General features: G+C 36.0%; 1 protein-coding gene across 2 annotated transcripts in view; it reads right to left on the reverse strand.

The window, feature by feature from the left end:
* The window catches only part of ZFC3H1 (zinc finger C3H1-type containing), a 53,649-nt gene that overhangs the window by 31,491 nt on the left and 3,675 nt on the right, over window positions 1–18,483 (reverse strand). For both annotated transcript variants that reach the window (XM_019835224.3, XM_011284124.4), the window contains exons 2-6: window positions 16,287–16,703; window positions 7,599–7,663; window positions 3,203–3,401; window positions 2,272–2,495; window positions 941–1,064 (exon numbers count right to left, since the gene is read on the reverse strand). In XM_019835224.3, the coding sequence (XP_019690783.1) occupies window positions 941–1,064; window positions 2,272–2,495; window positions 3,203–3,401; window positions 7,599–7,663; window positions 16,287–16,703 (1,029 nt within the window). The remainder of the gene's footprint in view (window positions 1–940; window positions 1,065–2,271; window positions 2,496–3,202; window positions 3,402–7,598; window positions 7,664–16,286; window positions 16,704–18,483) is intronic.

Genomic DNA, 18,483 nt, shown 5'->3' on the forward strand with positions numbered 1-18,483 from the left:
CTCTGACAACATGACCACAGGAAGAAATACATTGATCATACGATTGTTCAAGTAAGTATTCCAGCTCCTAGAATGTCAACTGCATTCAGTTATCTTAGTCTTACGTGTGGTTACTTTTTTTTAATGTTTATTTATTTATTTTTGAGAGAGTCAGAGCACATGAGCACAAGCTGGGGAGGGGCAGAGAGAGAGTGTGAGAAAATCCCAGGGAGGCTCCATGCTGTGAACACAGAGCCCAATGCGGGGCTAGAATTCACAAACTGAAATCATGACCTGAGCAGTAATCAAGAGTCAGACACCTAACCGACACACAGGCACCCCAGTCTTATGTGTTTTAATTAGTAAGAAAATAGGCCTCTCACACAATCACCCTTGAATATCACCTAAGCAAGTCTCTAGCTCTCAAGAATAGTCACATCCTAATGTATGCGATCGAACTGAGGTACTGCCCTCATCAGTTCTAACCAGCCTCTCTTGAGATGCTACTAGTACTACTTTCCATCTGCAAATTCCTTAGAAGTAACATCGCTGGAAGGAGAAAGGAAGCCTCAAAACAAGATTTTTTTTTTTTACTAAACTAGAAAGTATCTTTAACATAAAGGTAACTTTAGAGATCAAAAGTTTATTGTGTTTTATTTAAAAACAGTGTTCCACCTTTCCAACTATCTTCACTTTTTAGATCCAACAGTTAATAGGAGTTTAAATACTGCCTTTTTATTTAAATCCTATCTAGAAACAAACACCTAGAAATAAAGGTTCATATTACATATTTGAGGTTTGCTCTCAGAGTATTTACACCATTAAATGTCTACAGTTACACAATTCACCAGCAAATATCACTTTTCATGACACATTTCTTCCAAGGTTTGGGTAGCTTTATGATCATTTTCTATTTATGAAAATTTGTGAATATGATAATGTTTTAAGTTTTGGTTCATACCTGGAGAATTGGTTTCACTATCTGTATCCATAGCAACTTCTTCATAGTTATCATATTGATAAATGCCTCCTCCACTATCAGTAGGTTGCTTATCTAAGGATCGTCTTAGGTCAGGATCTGAAGACTAATAACAAGATTTTTTTTAGTTTCAAAGCATTTTCGGTCTCAGTCTATTCTTACACTAGGAACTACGAAACAATTGACAGTTATTTCTAGGGAACACTATCAAAAATCATATTCATCTGTAAAATTAAGATATTCAAGTTCTTGAATACTTATGGCCTCTCTAAGAAACCAGATGAATAAACTCAAGTTTTAGGTCATTGAGACTATATTTTGGAGTATTTCCAAAAAATCCAGTAACATCTTAGTTATGGATACATTAATGATAGCTGAAAACTAGAAATTCTTAGTTGACGTTTATGTGTAGTTTTCTTTTTTTATTTCTTACACGTTTCACTCAGAGACAGTTCTTAACAAACCAAAATCTAACAAAACCAATCCTGATGGATAAAGAGTCATGTAAAAGTGCAACACTTTTCTCTAAAAGAGATTCTATCAAAGTACTTTTTAGAAGTTCAAAGTATATTGATAAATTCCTTGCTTAAACAAACCTAACTCCTGACTCCCTACAAAGTGCTTTTACTTTTTAACATCCCTCTCTTCAACAGTCCATTCACTAGTCTCAAATCTCAAAATTCTAATATTTGTCACTTCTACCACTAGAGACTGATATTAAATCTCCAATTTACTGCCTAACACCATCCATAAAAACCAATGACTTAATTATTAATGACTTTACATAATAAAGTCTTAATGCTTAAACTAAATGCTTGATAACTAAAGTAGCCACAAGCAGTCAGACTATGATGATTTAACTTTCTTTAAAACATTCCATACCAACTGGTCATGACACACTTCTAATTCTACAATACTAAACAAATGTTAAAAAAACAAAAACCAAAAAAACAACTAATGAAATTCTGCCCTTATAACTTAAGGTATGGCCATTTTTTTTTTTTTTTTTGGATAGGTCTATACTACAATTCAGTAATCTCACTTTCTTCTAAATACAGAAGGATGAAAAAGCCAAAAGCAGACTTTGCTAACCACATTTTAGTCTTTCATTTCTTCTATTTCTATTATCTATAACTATATAAGACTCATTCTCAATTATAACCAACCTTCTCATCTCCCCAAAAAAGTTTTATCAAATTCTATCAAATACAAGAGATCTACGCTTTTTCTTAATTGACTGACTTTATGATAAAAGACAACAAAGACACTTAAATTTGAATAACATTTTGATTTTATATTTTAGCACTCTTTACCTTACTTCTTGATCTCCTCTTTCCACCAACCAATTTCATGAATCGATTGTACTGCTCTTCCTGATTTGAGAGATCTCGAATTTTTCTGATTTCTTCTTCTCTTTTCCTTCTCTCTTCTTCTTCAGCTTGTTTCCGCTGATCCTCTTCTTTCTGTCTTTCCTGTTCTTTTTGTTGTTGTAGTTTCTTCCAAGCCTTTGTTTGCTGCTTCCTTAATGCCTGTTTAGCTTTAAATAGAAAATACAGAAACATCAGTACCTACTAGAGTTAGAATTTCCTACATAAAAGAAAACAAGAGCTTTATAATTTATTTTCATTATTGTTAAGTCAAATATACAGCTGTTCCTCCAAGTTCTGTTTATACAGGATTGTCCCCCATTCAGGGTCCTGTAATTCTGCAAACTCAAAACTTTGTGAGTTAAAATCTTGAAATTAGGGACACCTAGGTGGCTCAGTCGGTTGAGTGTCTGACTCTTGATTTCGGCTCAGGTCACAAACCCAGAGTCATAGGACTGAATCCCATATTAGGCTCCGTGCCAAGTGTGGAGCTTGCTTGAGATGGTCTCTCTCTCTCTCCCCACTGCTCCCCTCCCCCCGCTTGCGTTTTTTCTCTAAAATTAAAAAAAAATTTTTTTAATCTTGAAACTATACTAATGTATGAAATCAATTAAAAGAATTTAACAGGGGCACCTGGGTGGCTAAGTCGGTTAAGCATCCGACTTTGGCTCAGGTCATGATTTCGCAGTTTGTGACTTCGAGCCCTGCGTCAGGCTCTGTGCTGACAGCTCGGAGCCTGGAGCCTGCTTCAGATTCTGTGTCTCCCTCTCTCTCTGCCCCTCCCCCTGCTCGCACTCTGTCTCTCTCTCCCTCTCAAAAATAAAAAAAAACATTAAAAAGAATTTTTTTAAAGAATTTAACAGAAATGATCAATCACCTGTAGTGCTAACTTTTTTGGCTGAATGTGTTTTTGTACTGGTTTTAACTTTTTGTTGTACAGTTTTCGTCTTAGTCAACTTTTCTTTGCTTTCTTTCATCACCTGCTGTTCTTTTTGTTGCCATTTTTTACTGGCTGACTGAAGAGCCAAAAGTCGAAGTTGTAGTTCAGACAGTTCCTCTTCATCTTCACCAAGTTTCTTTAAAAAAATAAACAGTTGCAATTTTTTAGTTCTATTATTTAACCTTAAACATTTTACCAAGTCAAATCTTTCCTAAGATCAGAATTTAAAGTTAGCTGTAAGGCAAATATTTAAATAGCAATGTAACTGAAATAAGGAAACTAAACTACTTTCCGCACAGCCCTACACCCTAATTCAGTCCCTATGATATAGAAGATCAATCTGTAGACTGTGTGTGTGTATATGTAAGTTGAAGGGTTAGAAGAGGTGGATATAACTGATGGAACAGGATGATGCAAAAAGAAAAAAAAAAAGGAAAGTTAAAGGTCAGAGATCAGCATTTAACTGAACTTCCCAAACAAGTAAAAATCTGATGACAACAAATGCAAGAAGAAATCAACCCAGAGGTGGCTTAACGAATGAAGAATGTCTCTGTTCCTCCCCCACTTACCCTCTGTCTCTCTCTCTCAAAAATAACTAAACATTTAAAAAAAATTTTTTTTTTTTTTTTAAATGGGGCGCCTGGGTGACTCAGTCGGTTAAGCATCCGACTCTCAAGCGTCTCAAGCGTCATGACTCTAATCATCATGATTTCACAGTTCGTGGTTCGAGCCCCTCCTCCGGCTCGGTGCTGACAGCTCACAGCCTGGAACCTGCTTCGGATTCTATGTCTCCACGCTTTCTGTTCCTTCCCCACTTGCCCTCTGTCTCTCTCTCTCTCTCTCAAAAATAAACAAACATTAAAAAAAATTTTTTTTTAAAAGAAGAAAGAATGAAGTGTTTCTGTAATCATGTGATTTACTAGTGTTACAAGGAATACAGAGAACAAGTACACTGAATGTCAAGGTTGAAATTTGCAAACTTTAAAAAAAATACGTATTTTGGGGTGCGTGGGTGGCTCAGTCGGTTAAGTGTCCAAATCTTGGTTTCGGCTCTGGTCATGATCTCCCGGGTTTGTGAGTTCAAGTCCTATATTGGGCTCTGTGCTGACAGTGCAGAGCCTGCTTGGGATTCTCTCTCTCCCTCTATCGCTTCCCCTCCCCTGCTTGCTCTCTCTCTTCAAAATAAAAAAACTTAAAAAATATTTTTTTAAATACGTATTTTATTATTCTTTAAATTAGATTTACTTATATTTGAACATTACATGTTCTAAACCTACAGATATGTATCTGAACATTTAAAATATTTTGAACACCCAAGACTTTTCTTCAGGGAAGCTGAAATAGGAAAACAGGTTACAAGCAAATGTTTGAAATTTTTTTTCCAACTGAAATACCTTCTTACATTTTTCACTCTACCTTTTTTGAGATAATTTAAAAAATTATTCTCCACATTTTAGCTAAAATGTAATGTCAGGCAAACAAAACAGAGGTTCTAAATTGAGTACATGGATTTGGTGGGAAGAGAGATTTTGGGAGTCCTCTGTCCTCCCCACCCTTTGAGGTTAAATGCAAAACTGTTTTTCCTTTATGTGTATTTATTTATTTATTTATTTATTAATGTTTTATTTTATTTTTGACAGAGACAGAGACAGAATGCAAGGGGGTTAGGGGCAGAGAGAGAGGGAGACACAGAAGCAGAAGCAGGCTTCAGGCTCTGAGCTGTCAGCACAGAGCCCAATGTGGTGCTCGAACTCACAAGCTGTGAGATCATGACCTGAGCCGAAGTCAGACGCTCAACCAACTGAGCCACCCAGGCGCCCCCCTTTATGTGTATTTATAAAGCAGGGAATCAAAACAAACTATGACTCACAACAACGGTTAAGGCCCACTTATCTAATGACTTTTACTTATAGGTGAATTGTAATCACTTTTTTCCTAATATCCAATTAAATTATTTAACACCTAAGAATAAAGAAACCTTTCTTTATGGATCCTTCCTACGGGCTTCAATTTACTATGAACTATTTTAAGTGCCTAACTGAATTACCATCACATATGTCAGTACTTTAGTTTATCCAAACCAGGATATAGTTACTCTTTGCATTGCTGGGAAATATATGTAACAAATGAACTGAAAAATTATCTTTTTGGGGACACTGGGTGGCTCAGTCTGTTGAGCTTTGGACTTTGGCTCAGGTCAAAACCTCAGAGTTCATGAGTTTGAGCCCTGCGTCAGGCTCTGTGCTGACAGCTCAGAGCCTAGAGCCTGCTTCAGATTCTGTGTATCCCTCTCCCTCTGCCCCTCCCCTACTCATGATCTCTCTCTCTCTCAAAAATAAGTAGGTGTTAAAAAAATAAATAAATAAAAATTAAAAAAAAAACATACCAAATTCTACTGCTTTGTACGGACATTCTACAGCTGTGCTATCCAGTATGGTGGCAATGAGCCCTCATGTGGCTATTTAAATTTAAATTAACTAAAATTGAGTAGGAAATTTAGTTCCTCTGCCATACTAATCACACTTCAAGTGCTTAAAAGCCACATGTGGTTAATAGCTACCATATTGGAGACTGCAGATAAAGGACATTTCCATTACTGCAGAAAATTCTATTGGATACTGCTGATCTAGAGAATTTAAAATAAAGCTATCATCACCATTTCACTGGGACTTAAAAGTCATTGATTACTTTTTATTCTTTTGGAATAAAAAAGTTACTGATTCTGTCACACAACTATATGCTACTTAAAGCAGCTACCTCATTAGCAAGAGCACTGAACCTCATGCAACTCCTTGCTCTGACAATTAAGTCCTACATAACTTTAGGCAAGTCACTTAATCTACCCATATGAATCTTACCTCATCTGTAAACCGGAAAATGTCAACTTAATTTAGCAGGTTATTGTGAGAACATTCAAAACATATACAAGTGTATATGTGTGTGCATACATATATATATATATATATATATATATATATATATATATATACCTGTTATATTATCAATCTTAAATTCAGGTCCACCTCTTTCCTAAAGCTCCTAGGCTCTCTGCATCATTTTGATTTACTCAGAAAAACTAAGTGAAATAAAGGGTGCCTGGATGGCTCAGTCAGTTAAGCGTGTGACTTCGGCTAGGGTCATGATCTCACCGTTTGTGCATTCAAGCCCTGCACCGGGCTCTGTCCTGACAGCTCAGAGTCTGGAGCTTGCTTCAGATTCTGTGTCTCCCTCTCTCTCTGCACCTCCCCCGTTAAACTCTGTCTCTGTCTCAAAAATAAACATTAAAAAAAAAAAGTGAAATCTTAAAAGAAGGAACTGAAGGTATTTCATATTTCTAATTAAATAAAGAAAAGGCTTGGGCTGGGGTGCCTAGGTGGCTCAGTCAGTTGAGTGGCTGACTTTGGCTCAGGTCATGATCTCCAGGTTCAAGAGTTTGAGCCCCGCGTTGGGCTCTGTACTGACAGCTCAGAGCCTGGAGCCTGCTTTGGAGTCCGTGTCTCCCTGTCTCTCTGTCCCTCCCTTGCTTGTGCTGTCTCTCTCACTCTTGAAAATAAAAAAAAAAAACTAAAAAAAAAAAGGCTTGGGCTATTGAAAGCTATTATGTATCAAACACAGTACTTGGTGCTTCTTATGTATCAAACACAGTACTTGGTGCTTCTGTACTTTATCCTGCTGAACCTCACCACAATCCAGAAAACAGACGACATTAAATTCATTTTGTAGAAAAGAAAATAGAGGCAAGTAAAGGCTAAAGAGCTTACGCAAGATCACTCAGCTAGTAAGAGGAGGGACTAGAACTGAAAAGCTGGTCAAGGTCTAACTCCAAAGATTCCAATACAGGATAACCTCCCAAAAGTAGGAAAACACAATCTCTGGGTGAAAATTAAAAGTTTCAAAAAACTAACAAGCAAAAAGATCATCTATGGATATATATATGAAAATCGTCGGACTTTGGCTCAGGTCATGATCTCACGGCTCGGGAGTTCGAGCCTCACATCAGGTCCCGTGCTAACGGCTCAGAGCCTGGAGCCTGTGTCAATTCTGTGTCTCCATTTCTGTCTGCCCCTCCCCAACTTGTGCGCACACATGCTTTCTCTGTCAAAAATAAACATTAAAAAAAATTTCAATTCAATTGAACCCAGTGCAAAGACACTTCAGGACATCTCTCCAGATTTTCTTATATTTAAGGCTTATGTCCAAATGGAGGTAATGATGAAAAAATGATAAAGAAAATGAGCAAAAAGCAAGACAGAATCTTCTTTCACAAGAAGTGAGCAAAGTGAGCAAGAATCAGTTTTACAGAGACACCCAATTCCAAAAAGCAGTATCTTACCTTTTCAGATAAAATGTCAGAGGCACTAATTCTTCTTGTTAAATTTTGTTCTTTATCTTCTAATCCTTTAAAATAAAACAGCATACTCTGAATACTCAATAAATAGCTACAATCAATTTAAAATGAAATGCTGTATGATATTTAGTAGTTATTATTTTAAAAGGTCTCTCATTTCCACAATATTTGAACGAAAAGGAAAGGATGTTATTAGAATGAAAATCTGACCAAACTTCTCATATCAGCTTTATCTCTGAAAGTTATAAGACGAAATTATTAAAAATATCAAATAAGTTAAAACTGTACTTTGATAAAAAATGACTTCTGAAATAAAAGTAATTATTTGAATAACAGAATTTACATTAAGCTGGCAGGTACCTTATGAGCACAATGCTACCTTAAAAATAAGTACAAACCATAAATTTCAAACTATAAGTATAACTTTACACAAAGTTTATAAAAGCAAGTAATGGTTTAATTCACCAAACATGTACTTAGGCACTGTCCTACCATTGTTACAGTCTCTAACAATACAATTATTTCAATTTTGCCTCAATACTTCCAAAATGAAAATTGGTCTTGTGCAGTCACGCAGTATTAGCTAGAATTCTAAACTGAGTTAAAGACAATCGCCAGGATATAGGTAGTAGTTAAAATTATAGTAATTAAGAACACTCCTGGAGAATGGAACACTGAGGAAGGACATCAACAGTAAGAAATTACAAATGAAAACTAATTTTATTTTAATTAGTTTTAAAAAAGGAAAATCAGGTTATATGAAATTCCAGATGTGTATGGTATTACAAAAATCCCAAATTTTCAAGATTATCAAGAAAAACATCACTGAATATAATAGATACATCTACTCCCTATAGAATATTCTCAACATTGTAACCTGAATGGTCCTTTGAGAATATACAACAAATTACACCAGTCCTTTGCTCAAGACTCCACAGTAGCTCACATTTCACTCAGTATAAAACACAAAATTCTTATAAGGCTCTACATGATCTAACCCAACCCATCATCCCTGACCTCTTCTTTCCCACTATTCAGCACTCCCATGCTTTTTTCTTTAGTGGCAGAGGCCTCCCTGTTATTCCCCAAATATGCCAATATCCTTCTCCCTTAACAGTAGTTATCCTGGTTCACAGATTCTCAAACTTTATTAACAGGTATTAGAAACAGCAAGAATGGGGGCGCCTGGGTGGCTCAGTCGGTTAGGTGTCCCACTTCAGCTCACGTCATGATCTCATGGTTCGTGGGTTTGAGTCCCATATCGAGCCCTGTGCTGACAGCTCAGAGCCTGGACCTTGCTTCGGATTCTGTCTCCCTCTCTCTGCCCTTCCCTGATCATGCTCTGTCTCTATCTCTCAAACATAAACATTAAAAAAAATTTAAAAAAAAAAAAAAAATAATCAACAAGAATGCTTGCCAAATATAGATTGTTAGTCCCCACTTCCAGAATTTCCAATTCAGTAGATCTAAGATAAGGCATGATCATTTGCATTTCTATCAAGTGCCCAGGTAAGGCTGATCCAATGAACAAGGTTAGAAAACCACTGCTCTATTTATTCTTTGCCTAGCTCTTCCCCAGATACCCATTTGGCTATTCCCTCACTGTCTTCAAAGGCTTCATTTAAATCTTTGTCCAAATTCAGGCCTCTCCTGATCACTCATTAACACTGCAACCTATTCCTGCTACCGCCCTCCTACTTACCCTGCTATACTTTTTCCATAACTGTTATTTACAAATCATATTTACTTTCCCCTTTCTAAAATGGAGGCCAATGAAGGCATAAATGACTGGCTACTTTGTTCACGGATATATTTCAACAAGTCTGGAATTCAAGTGCTTAATTTGAGTGAATGGAAGAATGAAATAAAAAAATGTAGGAAAATGAAAAATTAATTTTGCAATGACATCAAGTAATCCAGCCCTGACTAGTTTCAGTATTCAGGTAAGGAACAGAAAAAGCAGATTACATTGTATTAAGAGGGAATGAGAGGTATAGTGAAGAGAATCAGCACAGGTTAGTGTTTCCAGAAGTCTGGCTGAAAAGACAGAAGTTATGGGAGAATACAGAGTGGGGAGAGTGATTAAGTTTGGGAAGGAAAAAAACGCAAATGTTTATAATAACCCCTTAAGAGAATGTGGTTAAAGATGAATCAAAATAAACAACAGACAGAGCGCAAGGTCTGAAAGATGGTAGAAAGCAGAGCCAGGAGTACAGGTTAAAACAAGTGACCATAAACAAAAAGAAAGTCTCCATTTCATCAGTGTGGAAACACTGAAGTGAAAATCAATATGGATATAAGTTTATAATCAGAAAGTGAAAAGTTGGAAGTTGAGTGAGAGAACCGGAAATAAGAGGCACATTCATAGACTGACAACATTATTTTTACTCAATAAAGTTGAGTAAAAGGCCTGAAAAAAATGATGAAGGTTTAGAAGAGTTGTTGAGAGAAATGGAAAAGAAGCTGATCACTAACAAAAGCTTGATGGCAGAGTCTTACTGAAGAGCTGGGAGGGCTGGATGGTGGCAGCTACAGGATGCATATGAAGAAACACTAACCAAATAATTTATTGATTCATATAAATTTTAGCTCTTTTGGTTTTCCTCCAATCCCTCCCCTTCTACACTGCTATCAGTTACTTTTCTAAAAAGATACCTGATAATATCATTTTCCTGTTTAAAAATATTCAGTGGCATACGTGATGTTTAAGAAAATCTAAATTCCTTAGCCAAGACATTCAAGGCCCTCTGCAATCTGATCTCAATCTACCCTTTTACCCCTCCCAGAAATATACCATATATCCCAAACTGCGCCCGTACTAGATCAATCTCAATTATCCTTTAAAAATTCTCTGTGCTTGGGGCGCCTGGGTGGCGCAGTCGGTTAAGCGTCCGACTTCAGCCAGGTCACGATCTCGCGGTCCGTGAGTTCGAGCCCCGCGTCGGGCTCTGGGCTGATGGCTCAGAGCCTGGAGCCTGTTTCTGATTCTGTGTCTCTCTCTCTCTCTGCCCCTCCCCCGTTCATGCTCTGTCTCTCTCTGTCCCAAAAATAAATAAACGTTTAAAAAAAAAAAAAATTTAAAAATTCTCTGTGCTTTATCTGCTCATTTGGTTCCTTCTAACTTCCCAAGTCAAAAAAACTCATTTTTTTGAGGCACATATCAAACATTTCCATCACTATGAAAATTTTCCAAGCCCAGGGGTGGACATATCTGATCCATCCCCTGTATTACTGCAGGCTTTCATACATAACTTTTATTATACTCTCATGTATACTTTTATACATAACTCATTATTTCATACATAACTCTTACTAATAGTTACTTGTGTCTTTTCTATCCCACTGAGTTACTCTTTTTGAAACTGACTGCCTGGAATCATGGTGCTAAACTGAGGAGGAAAAAACACATCCCTGAGTAAGTGTAACCAAAATCAGTCACCACTCAGGTTTATAACCCAATCTATACTATATGGGTGGCCTTGAAAACTTCGAATATAAAGTACTCTCAGAACAAAAGTCTACTCAGGTGCCTGACAGTGGCAAAAACAAGCTCTCCCTTAGAAATCCATCTTTGTCCCAGGTCTCAAAAAATTCCCACCGAAAAAACTGAAAGAAAAATGAACACCTGTAAAAAAAAAAAAAAAAAGGAGTGCCTGAGTGGCTTAGTCAGTTGGGTGTCTGACTTTGGCTCAGATCATGATCTCACGGTTTGTGAGTTCAGGCCCCGCATCAGGCTCTGTGCTGATGGCTCGGAGCCTGGAGCTTGCTTCAGATTCTGTGTGTCTCTCTCTGCTCCTCCCCCACTTGCTCTCTCTCTCTCTCAAAAATAAACATTAAAAAAAAATTTTTTTTTAAAGGAAAAAAGAAAAAAGAAAGAAAAGAAAAAGAAACTAATCACTAAACATTCAAGAAAAGAAGGCACCAAAATATGGGAACCAGAAATGAAACCCATAAAAACCTTAGATACTGGAAATTAGCAAAGGAAAAGAAAAAAACAAAACATTATGGTTTGTGAGTTCAAGTCCCACATTGGGCTCTGTGCTGACAGCTCAGAGCCTGGAGCCTGCCCCACTACGTTCTTTCTTTGCCTCAAAAATAAATAAACTTTAAAAAATTAAAAAAAAAATAAAGATAAATTTGAAGATTCTCTTCGTCTCCCTCTGCTCCTCTACCCTATCTGCTCACTCTTTCTAATAAAATTAAAAAATAAATTTTTTCTTTAAATTTAAAAAGGAGTGCCTGGGTGGCTCAGTTGGTTGAGCATCTGACTCTCGATTTCACATCAGGTCACGATCCCAGAGTCGTGGGATCGAGCCCTGTATCAGGCTCCTTGCTGAGCATGAAGCCTGCTTAAGTTTCTCGTCCTCTCTATCTCTTTCTCAGTCTCTCAGGGCGCCTGGGTGGCTCAGTTGGTTAAAGTCTGACTCTTGATTTCAGCTCAGGTCATGATCTGTTTGAGAGTTTTAGCCCATCAGGCTCTGTGCTGTCAGCCCAGAATCTGCTTGGGATTCTGTCTCCCTCTCTCTCTGCCCCTCCCCCACTTGCTCTCTATGTCTCTCAAAATAAATAAATGTTTTTTTAAATATATTTTAAAAATCTCTCTCTCTCTCCCCCCTCTCTCCAACTCGCTCTCTCTCTGAAATAAAATAAATAAATTTTAAAAATACTATTTAGAAAAAAGAAATAAATTTGAAAAACTAAGCAGAAAAATCTAAAAAGAATGACCAAAGTAATTTGAAAAACAAAATAAAAATGAAATACTAAAATAAAAACTATAACTGAAATTTAAAATTCAATAGGTGAGCTTCAGGCAAACCAGGCACAGCTAAAGAGAGAATCCGTGAACTGAAAGATATATGAGAAGAAACTTCACAGAATGTAGCACAGATTTACAAAGAGATGAAAACTAGGAGTCAGTCAGCTGGGCATCCAACACTTGATTTCAGCTCAGGTCACAATCTCACAGTTCATGAGATTAAGCTCCATGTCAGAGCCTGCTTGGGATTCTCTTTCTGACTCTTTGTCCATCCCCTGCTCATGCTCTCCCTCTCTCTCAAAGTAAAAAACCTTACAAACAAAACAAAACAAAACAAAACAAAACCCAAAGAGACAGAAACTTAAAGGAAATTAGGAGAAATGGAAGATAAAGTGAGATGATTTGATATAACATACAGATATACAGAATTCCACAAAAGAAAGAGAATGGGAAAATATTTAAGCAATAATGACAATTTTTCAGAATCAATGAAAACAAAAAGCACAACAAATGCCAAGCTGGATAAATAAAAAGAAATCTGCAATCAACACATCATAGTTAAACTACAGAACATCAAAGACAAAAATGGGATTTTTAAAGCAAGCAGAGAAAAATAAACTACCTTCAAATTAGAAACTATTAAGACTGACAGTGAACTTTTCAATATCAATAATGGAAGCCAGAAAATATCTTCAATATTTTGAGAATGTAACTAGCCAATATAGAATTTCAAACCTAGACAAATATCTTTTAAAAAGGGCAAACAAAGGGGCGCCTGGGTGGCTTAGTTAAGTGTCTGACTTTTGATTTCGGCTCAGGTCATGATCTCATGGTTCATGAGTTTGAGCCTTGCATCAGGTCCTGCACTGACAGCATGGAGCTTGCTTGGGATTCTCTCTCTCCTTCTCTCTTCCCCTTCCTCTCTTGCTCTCTCTCAAAATAAATAAATAAACTTTTTTTTTTAATTTTTTTCAACGTTTTTAATTTATTTTTGGGACAGAGAGAGACAGAGCATGAACGGGGGAGGGGCAGAGAGAGAGGGAGACACAGAATCGGAAACAGGCTCCAGGCTCCGAGCCATCAGCCCAGAGCCTGACGCGGGGCACGAACCCACGGACCGCGAGATCATGACCTGGCTGAAGTCGGACGCTTAACCGACTGCGCCACCCAGGCGCCCCTAAATAAACTTTTTAAAAGGGCAACCAGAAATAAGTTTTCCATCAAGCAGACACATTCTAAAGAAAATCCTAAAAAAATTATTTTAAGCATAAATGATTCTAGACATAGAAAAGTGAGCCAAGAAAACATTAACTATATGAGCAAAGCTAGGCATGTACTGGCCTTTGTATACCAGGACAGGATAAAGGTCTTGATTAATTTCAAACATTGATAAGAATTCATGTTACAATTCCTAGAGGAACTAATGAGACAAGAAACTTAATATCTACCTTCCAAACTAGTAAAAGAAAAAAAAAATGTTTGAAAAAAAAGCCCAAAAAACAAAAGAGGCAAGAAAAAAAAAAAATCCAAATATCAGTAATCATGAAAAATGTGAATGGAATATATATTCTAGTTAAAGAACAAAGATTGTCAGACTAAATTACAAATGAAATCCACTTCTATACTATGTACAAGTGACATTTGAGACATGAGGATATGGAAAGACTGAAAGAATGGAAAATGATATACAAAGCATATATACTTACCAAAAGAAAGATGGTGTGGACTGTTACCATAAGTCTTTTAGGCAGAAACATTGCTAGAGATAAAGAAGGCCACTACATAATAATGAGAATAATGAGTCAATTCCTTAGTCTCAGGGTAGTTAAAGCAAAAACTGAAAACCATAAATCCATCATCATAGTGGCTGACTTTAACCTCTCAGTAATCAAGCAGATCAAAAAATGAAGGAAGATGTGAACATAAAAAAACATATCTAACGATCCATTTATTCCTTTCAAACACACATAGAAGAGTTATAAAAATCAATCACATACAATAAAGCAAATCTCTACAAATAAGTGACAGTAAATTCTCATTCTATCTTTCTCTAATATCTCATTCTCTGACAATATGACTGACTTAGAAATCAATAACAAAAAATACAGCTGAAGAACCTCCATGCTTGGAAGTTAAGAAACATACTTCCAAATAGCCTACAGATCAAAGAAAAACAAAACTCGCAAATATTTAGAATAAATGGCAAAAAATTACATATCACAAACAGCTGAAGTAGAAATTTCATAACTCAAAATGATCTTAATAGAAGAGAGGCTGAAAACCCATAAGTTTAAAAAGCTATGGATTTCTTTCTAAGAAAATTTAAAAACAGGGGTGATACAACTTATAAACGCTGTAATAGAAAAATGAGATTCTTAATAATAATTTTTTATAGAGGCACCTGGGTGGCTCAGTCGGTTTAGCATCTGACTTTGGCTCAGGTCCTGATCTCACCGTCTGTGAGTTCAAGCCCTGCGTCGTGTTCTGTGCTAACAGCTCAGAGCCTGGCCCTGCTTCAGATTCTGTGTCTCCCTCTCTCTCTGCCCCTTCCTGGCTTATGCTCTTTCTCTCTCTCAAAAATAAACAAACATTAAAAAAAATTTTTTTAATATTAATAATTTTTTATAAATGTTACAACTTACAGGAAAAGGACACTTTACTAGAAAAATATGGTTTACCTAAACTGCCTTAACCAGAAATAGAAAGCATGAACAGTCAACAGTTTAAAACCTTCCCAGAAAAAATTCTACCCAGGCCCAGACACTTCTACCAACAAAGCCTACCAAATATCCCAGGAACAATTCTAATCTTAACTTATTCCTGAAAATAGGGGAAACCACTCCCCAGCTCATTTTGAGCATATCATAACCTTATACTACAATTTGGCATGGGAAAAGAAGGGAAAAAATTAGCCTATAAACCCAGATGAAAAATTCTAACCCAAATATCCCTCAAGTGGGAAATGGATAAACAAACTGTAGCACAGCCATACAATGGCACATTTAGCAATAAGAATGCACTAGTGGTACATACAGTAACAAGGATGAATCTGAAATACACTATTAAATGAAAGAATCCAGAATCAAAAGGCAATATATTGAACGATTCCATTTATATGACATTCTGGAAAAGGCAAAACTATAAGGACAGAAAATCCATCAGTAGTTACCTGGTGGGCTGGAGGAAGAAGGAATTGATTGCAAAGGGACATGGGGGAATCTGTGAGAGGTGACAAAACTGTTCTAGATCTTAACTGTGGTAGCTGGCAATGGTTAGCCAACTGCCTGTATTTCTCAAAACTTAAAGAACCATACACTAAAAAAGCTAAATTTTACTGCATATAACTTATACCTTCATAAAAAAGAGAAAAAGAAAAAATTAGCAAATCCAACCCAGAAATGATATATCACAAACTGGAATTATCCCAAGAATACAAAGGTGGTTTAACAGTACAAAAATATAATCCATTACACTAATAAATTAAAGGAGAAAAATACATGTTCTTCTCAATAATGAAGAAAAAAGATACGATAAACTTCAACATCCATTCATGCTGAAAATGTCAAATAATAGGGGGAAAAAATTTTTTACTCAATAAAGGATATCTCTAAAAAACCTAACATCATGTGAAAAGTAAATATCCAAAGCATTCCTTTAAGGTAGGGAACAAAGGTGTCCACATTATTGCTTATTTTAAAAAATATATTAGAAGTCTTGACCAGCATGTAAGGCCAAAAAAGAAAGATCAGAATGAATCTAAACCTATCATTATTGAATAATGACTGTCTATCTAGAAAGTGCAAGAAGAATTCACAGATGAGGTATCAAAACAATTTCAATGAAACACAGTATCAAAATGACTAGTTACCCCATAAAGAAAGAATCTTAGTACTAATTGAAATTTTTTATTCCATTACCTTGACTAGGTTCAGTAGTGTCAGATTTCAGGGAAAGCTGTTTTGTTCCATCTTTAACTTTTTTCAACCGGTTCTTATCCCCTGGTAAAGTCAATTTTTGCCTGAGTGGTTTTAATTCAAATGCCTGAAAAGTTTTGACCTGCGTTTTCTCCTCAGGAGCTACTTCTTTACTTGGGTCCTTTGTAATACTGACATTATCAGTGCTTGTTTGGTCCTCAAAGTTCAATGTTTTAGGATCTTCCTGCACATTCTCTTCTTTGCTACTCAAAGCTAGTTTTTCATCCTTATTGATGCACTCTAGTTCCAACTGTATTTGCTTATACTTCAAAAGTAAGTCTTCAAAAGTTTCTTCCCCACAGTTTTCACTTTTAGAGGAATAATTTTGTTTTCTTGATGGAGATCTTCCAAAACTTTTGGCTGAACAGCATATTAAGGAAACCAGTTTCCAAAATTTTTCCAGTAAATTTAACAAAAACACATTAAGTTATAGATTAATTGCCTCCCGTTTTTATCTGTTTTTTAAAAAAGATGAATTGGTAGTTTCAAATTACTAAAGTCCATTCAACATATGTGCTAATGCCCACTTTCATCATGCACCCATATTTCAAACTGAATAAGTAACCACATAAAATAATCCACTTACAAAATCACTAATGTCAGTTGTTACCCACAGTAACTACAGGTATTCCAACCACTTAGAGGTCTACAGCAGCCTTCCTTCTGAGGTTATCAGAAAAAGCTATAATATGCTGGATGTTAAAAATTCCTTTTTGAAAGAGGAAGAGAAACTGGTTTGTCACAGGTGTGGATAATTTACCCTTCGGATAATCAGAAGGAAACATTTCTTCTTTTAGTTTCTTCTCAAGTCTCAAATTTTTAAAAAAGAGATAAAAAATGAACATTGACAGCTAATAGCTAAAACTAGTTTATAAATAGCAAACATTTTCTTAAATACCTAGTACATAACAATCTTAGAGCTCCTCAAATATACTAATATCCAACATATGCACAACTAAGACAATGAAGGCAGTTATACTATAAAAAAAAATAATAAAATCTTTCAATAGCATTCAAAATGTATTTTGTAAACTAATTTGTCCCTGAAGAAAAGGATAACTACCAAATTTTTTCTTCTTCTCTAACAAGTGATACATAGAACATAACTTTTTCCTTGGAAATGGCTACAAAATTCAATACTATTCTTATTCAAAATAATTAACACAGGTGAAAATTGCTATCCCTCACTTCTGCCTAGAAATTAACAAGATTTAAAGATAAGTACTTTATGTGATTTTAATACAATATGTCCTTTATAGATCATTTAAAGTGGCTAGGATATAACATTACAGTTCCCTAAAGATGGTTCCTCTGTTTAACAATTTACAGGACAATCAGCCTCCAGATATTGTTCAATTTCCCTAATAATGAATAGAAGAATGGGAATCACCACCAAATATTGTTTTTTCACCAATAATTTTAGAAACTAAACCAGCATTACCACTTACATCTCAACATCTTAACAGTTCTACAGCAAAACTGTTTTAGTAAATCTTTGGACCTCTGATCTAACCTCTGCAGAGCCAAGTTTCTTGAAAGAATACTAGTTTCTCATTATCTTTCTCTTCAAACGAAATCTAGACTCTGCTGGCTGAGTTTGTTTATCCACTGTGTTTTCTAACTTTATTTCACCTGACCTCTCTGCAGCTTTGGACACTGCAAACCACTTCTCTCTTGGCTTCCCTAACCCCACTTTCCTCCTGTTTCCCTACCTTCTTTTTTCCTTTAAGTCTTCATGACTCCTTTCTAACTCCGCAATAATGGTGCTCTTCAGTAAGCTCTATTTAAGCCTCTTTCACTTTTCCTTTTGAGCATTCTAATGCACTCCCATACATTTACACAATACAAGGGAGAAGTCTTGCCTCATGATAGATATTTGGGGTTTTATCTCCCACAAGCCACCTCCCACTCTGCTGCACTAATAATCTTTCTAGAACACAAATCTGATCAGATCTCTCCCCTTGTTTAAATCTCATTAAGAACAAGAGTCCAAAATCCTTACAATGGCATATAATGCCTCATGATTTGACCTGTACTTCCTTTCCAATCTTACAATTTCCCCGTTAATCGCAATCATGCACAGCTTTGTATTTAGATTTTTCGGTTCTTCAAACTGACCCCAATTCAAAATTGAAATGTC

The sequence above is a fragment of the Felis catus genome, chromosome B4, assembly GCF_018350175.1.
Source record: "Felis catus isolate Fca126 chromosome B4, F.catus_Fca126_mat1.0, whole genome shotgun sequence".
Lineage (NCBI taxonomy): Eukaryota > Metazoa > Chordata > Mammalia > Carnivora > Felidae > Felis > Felis catus.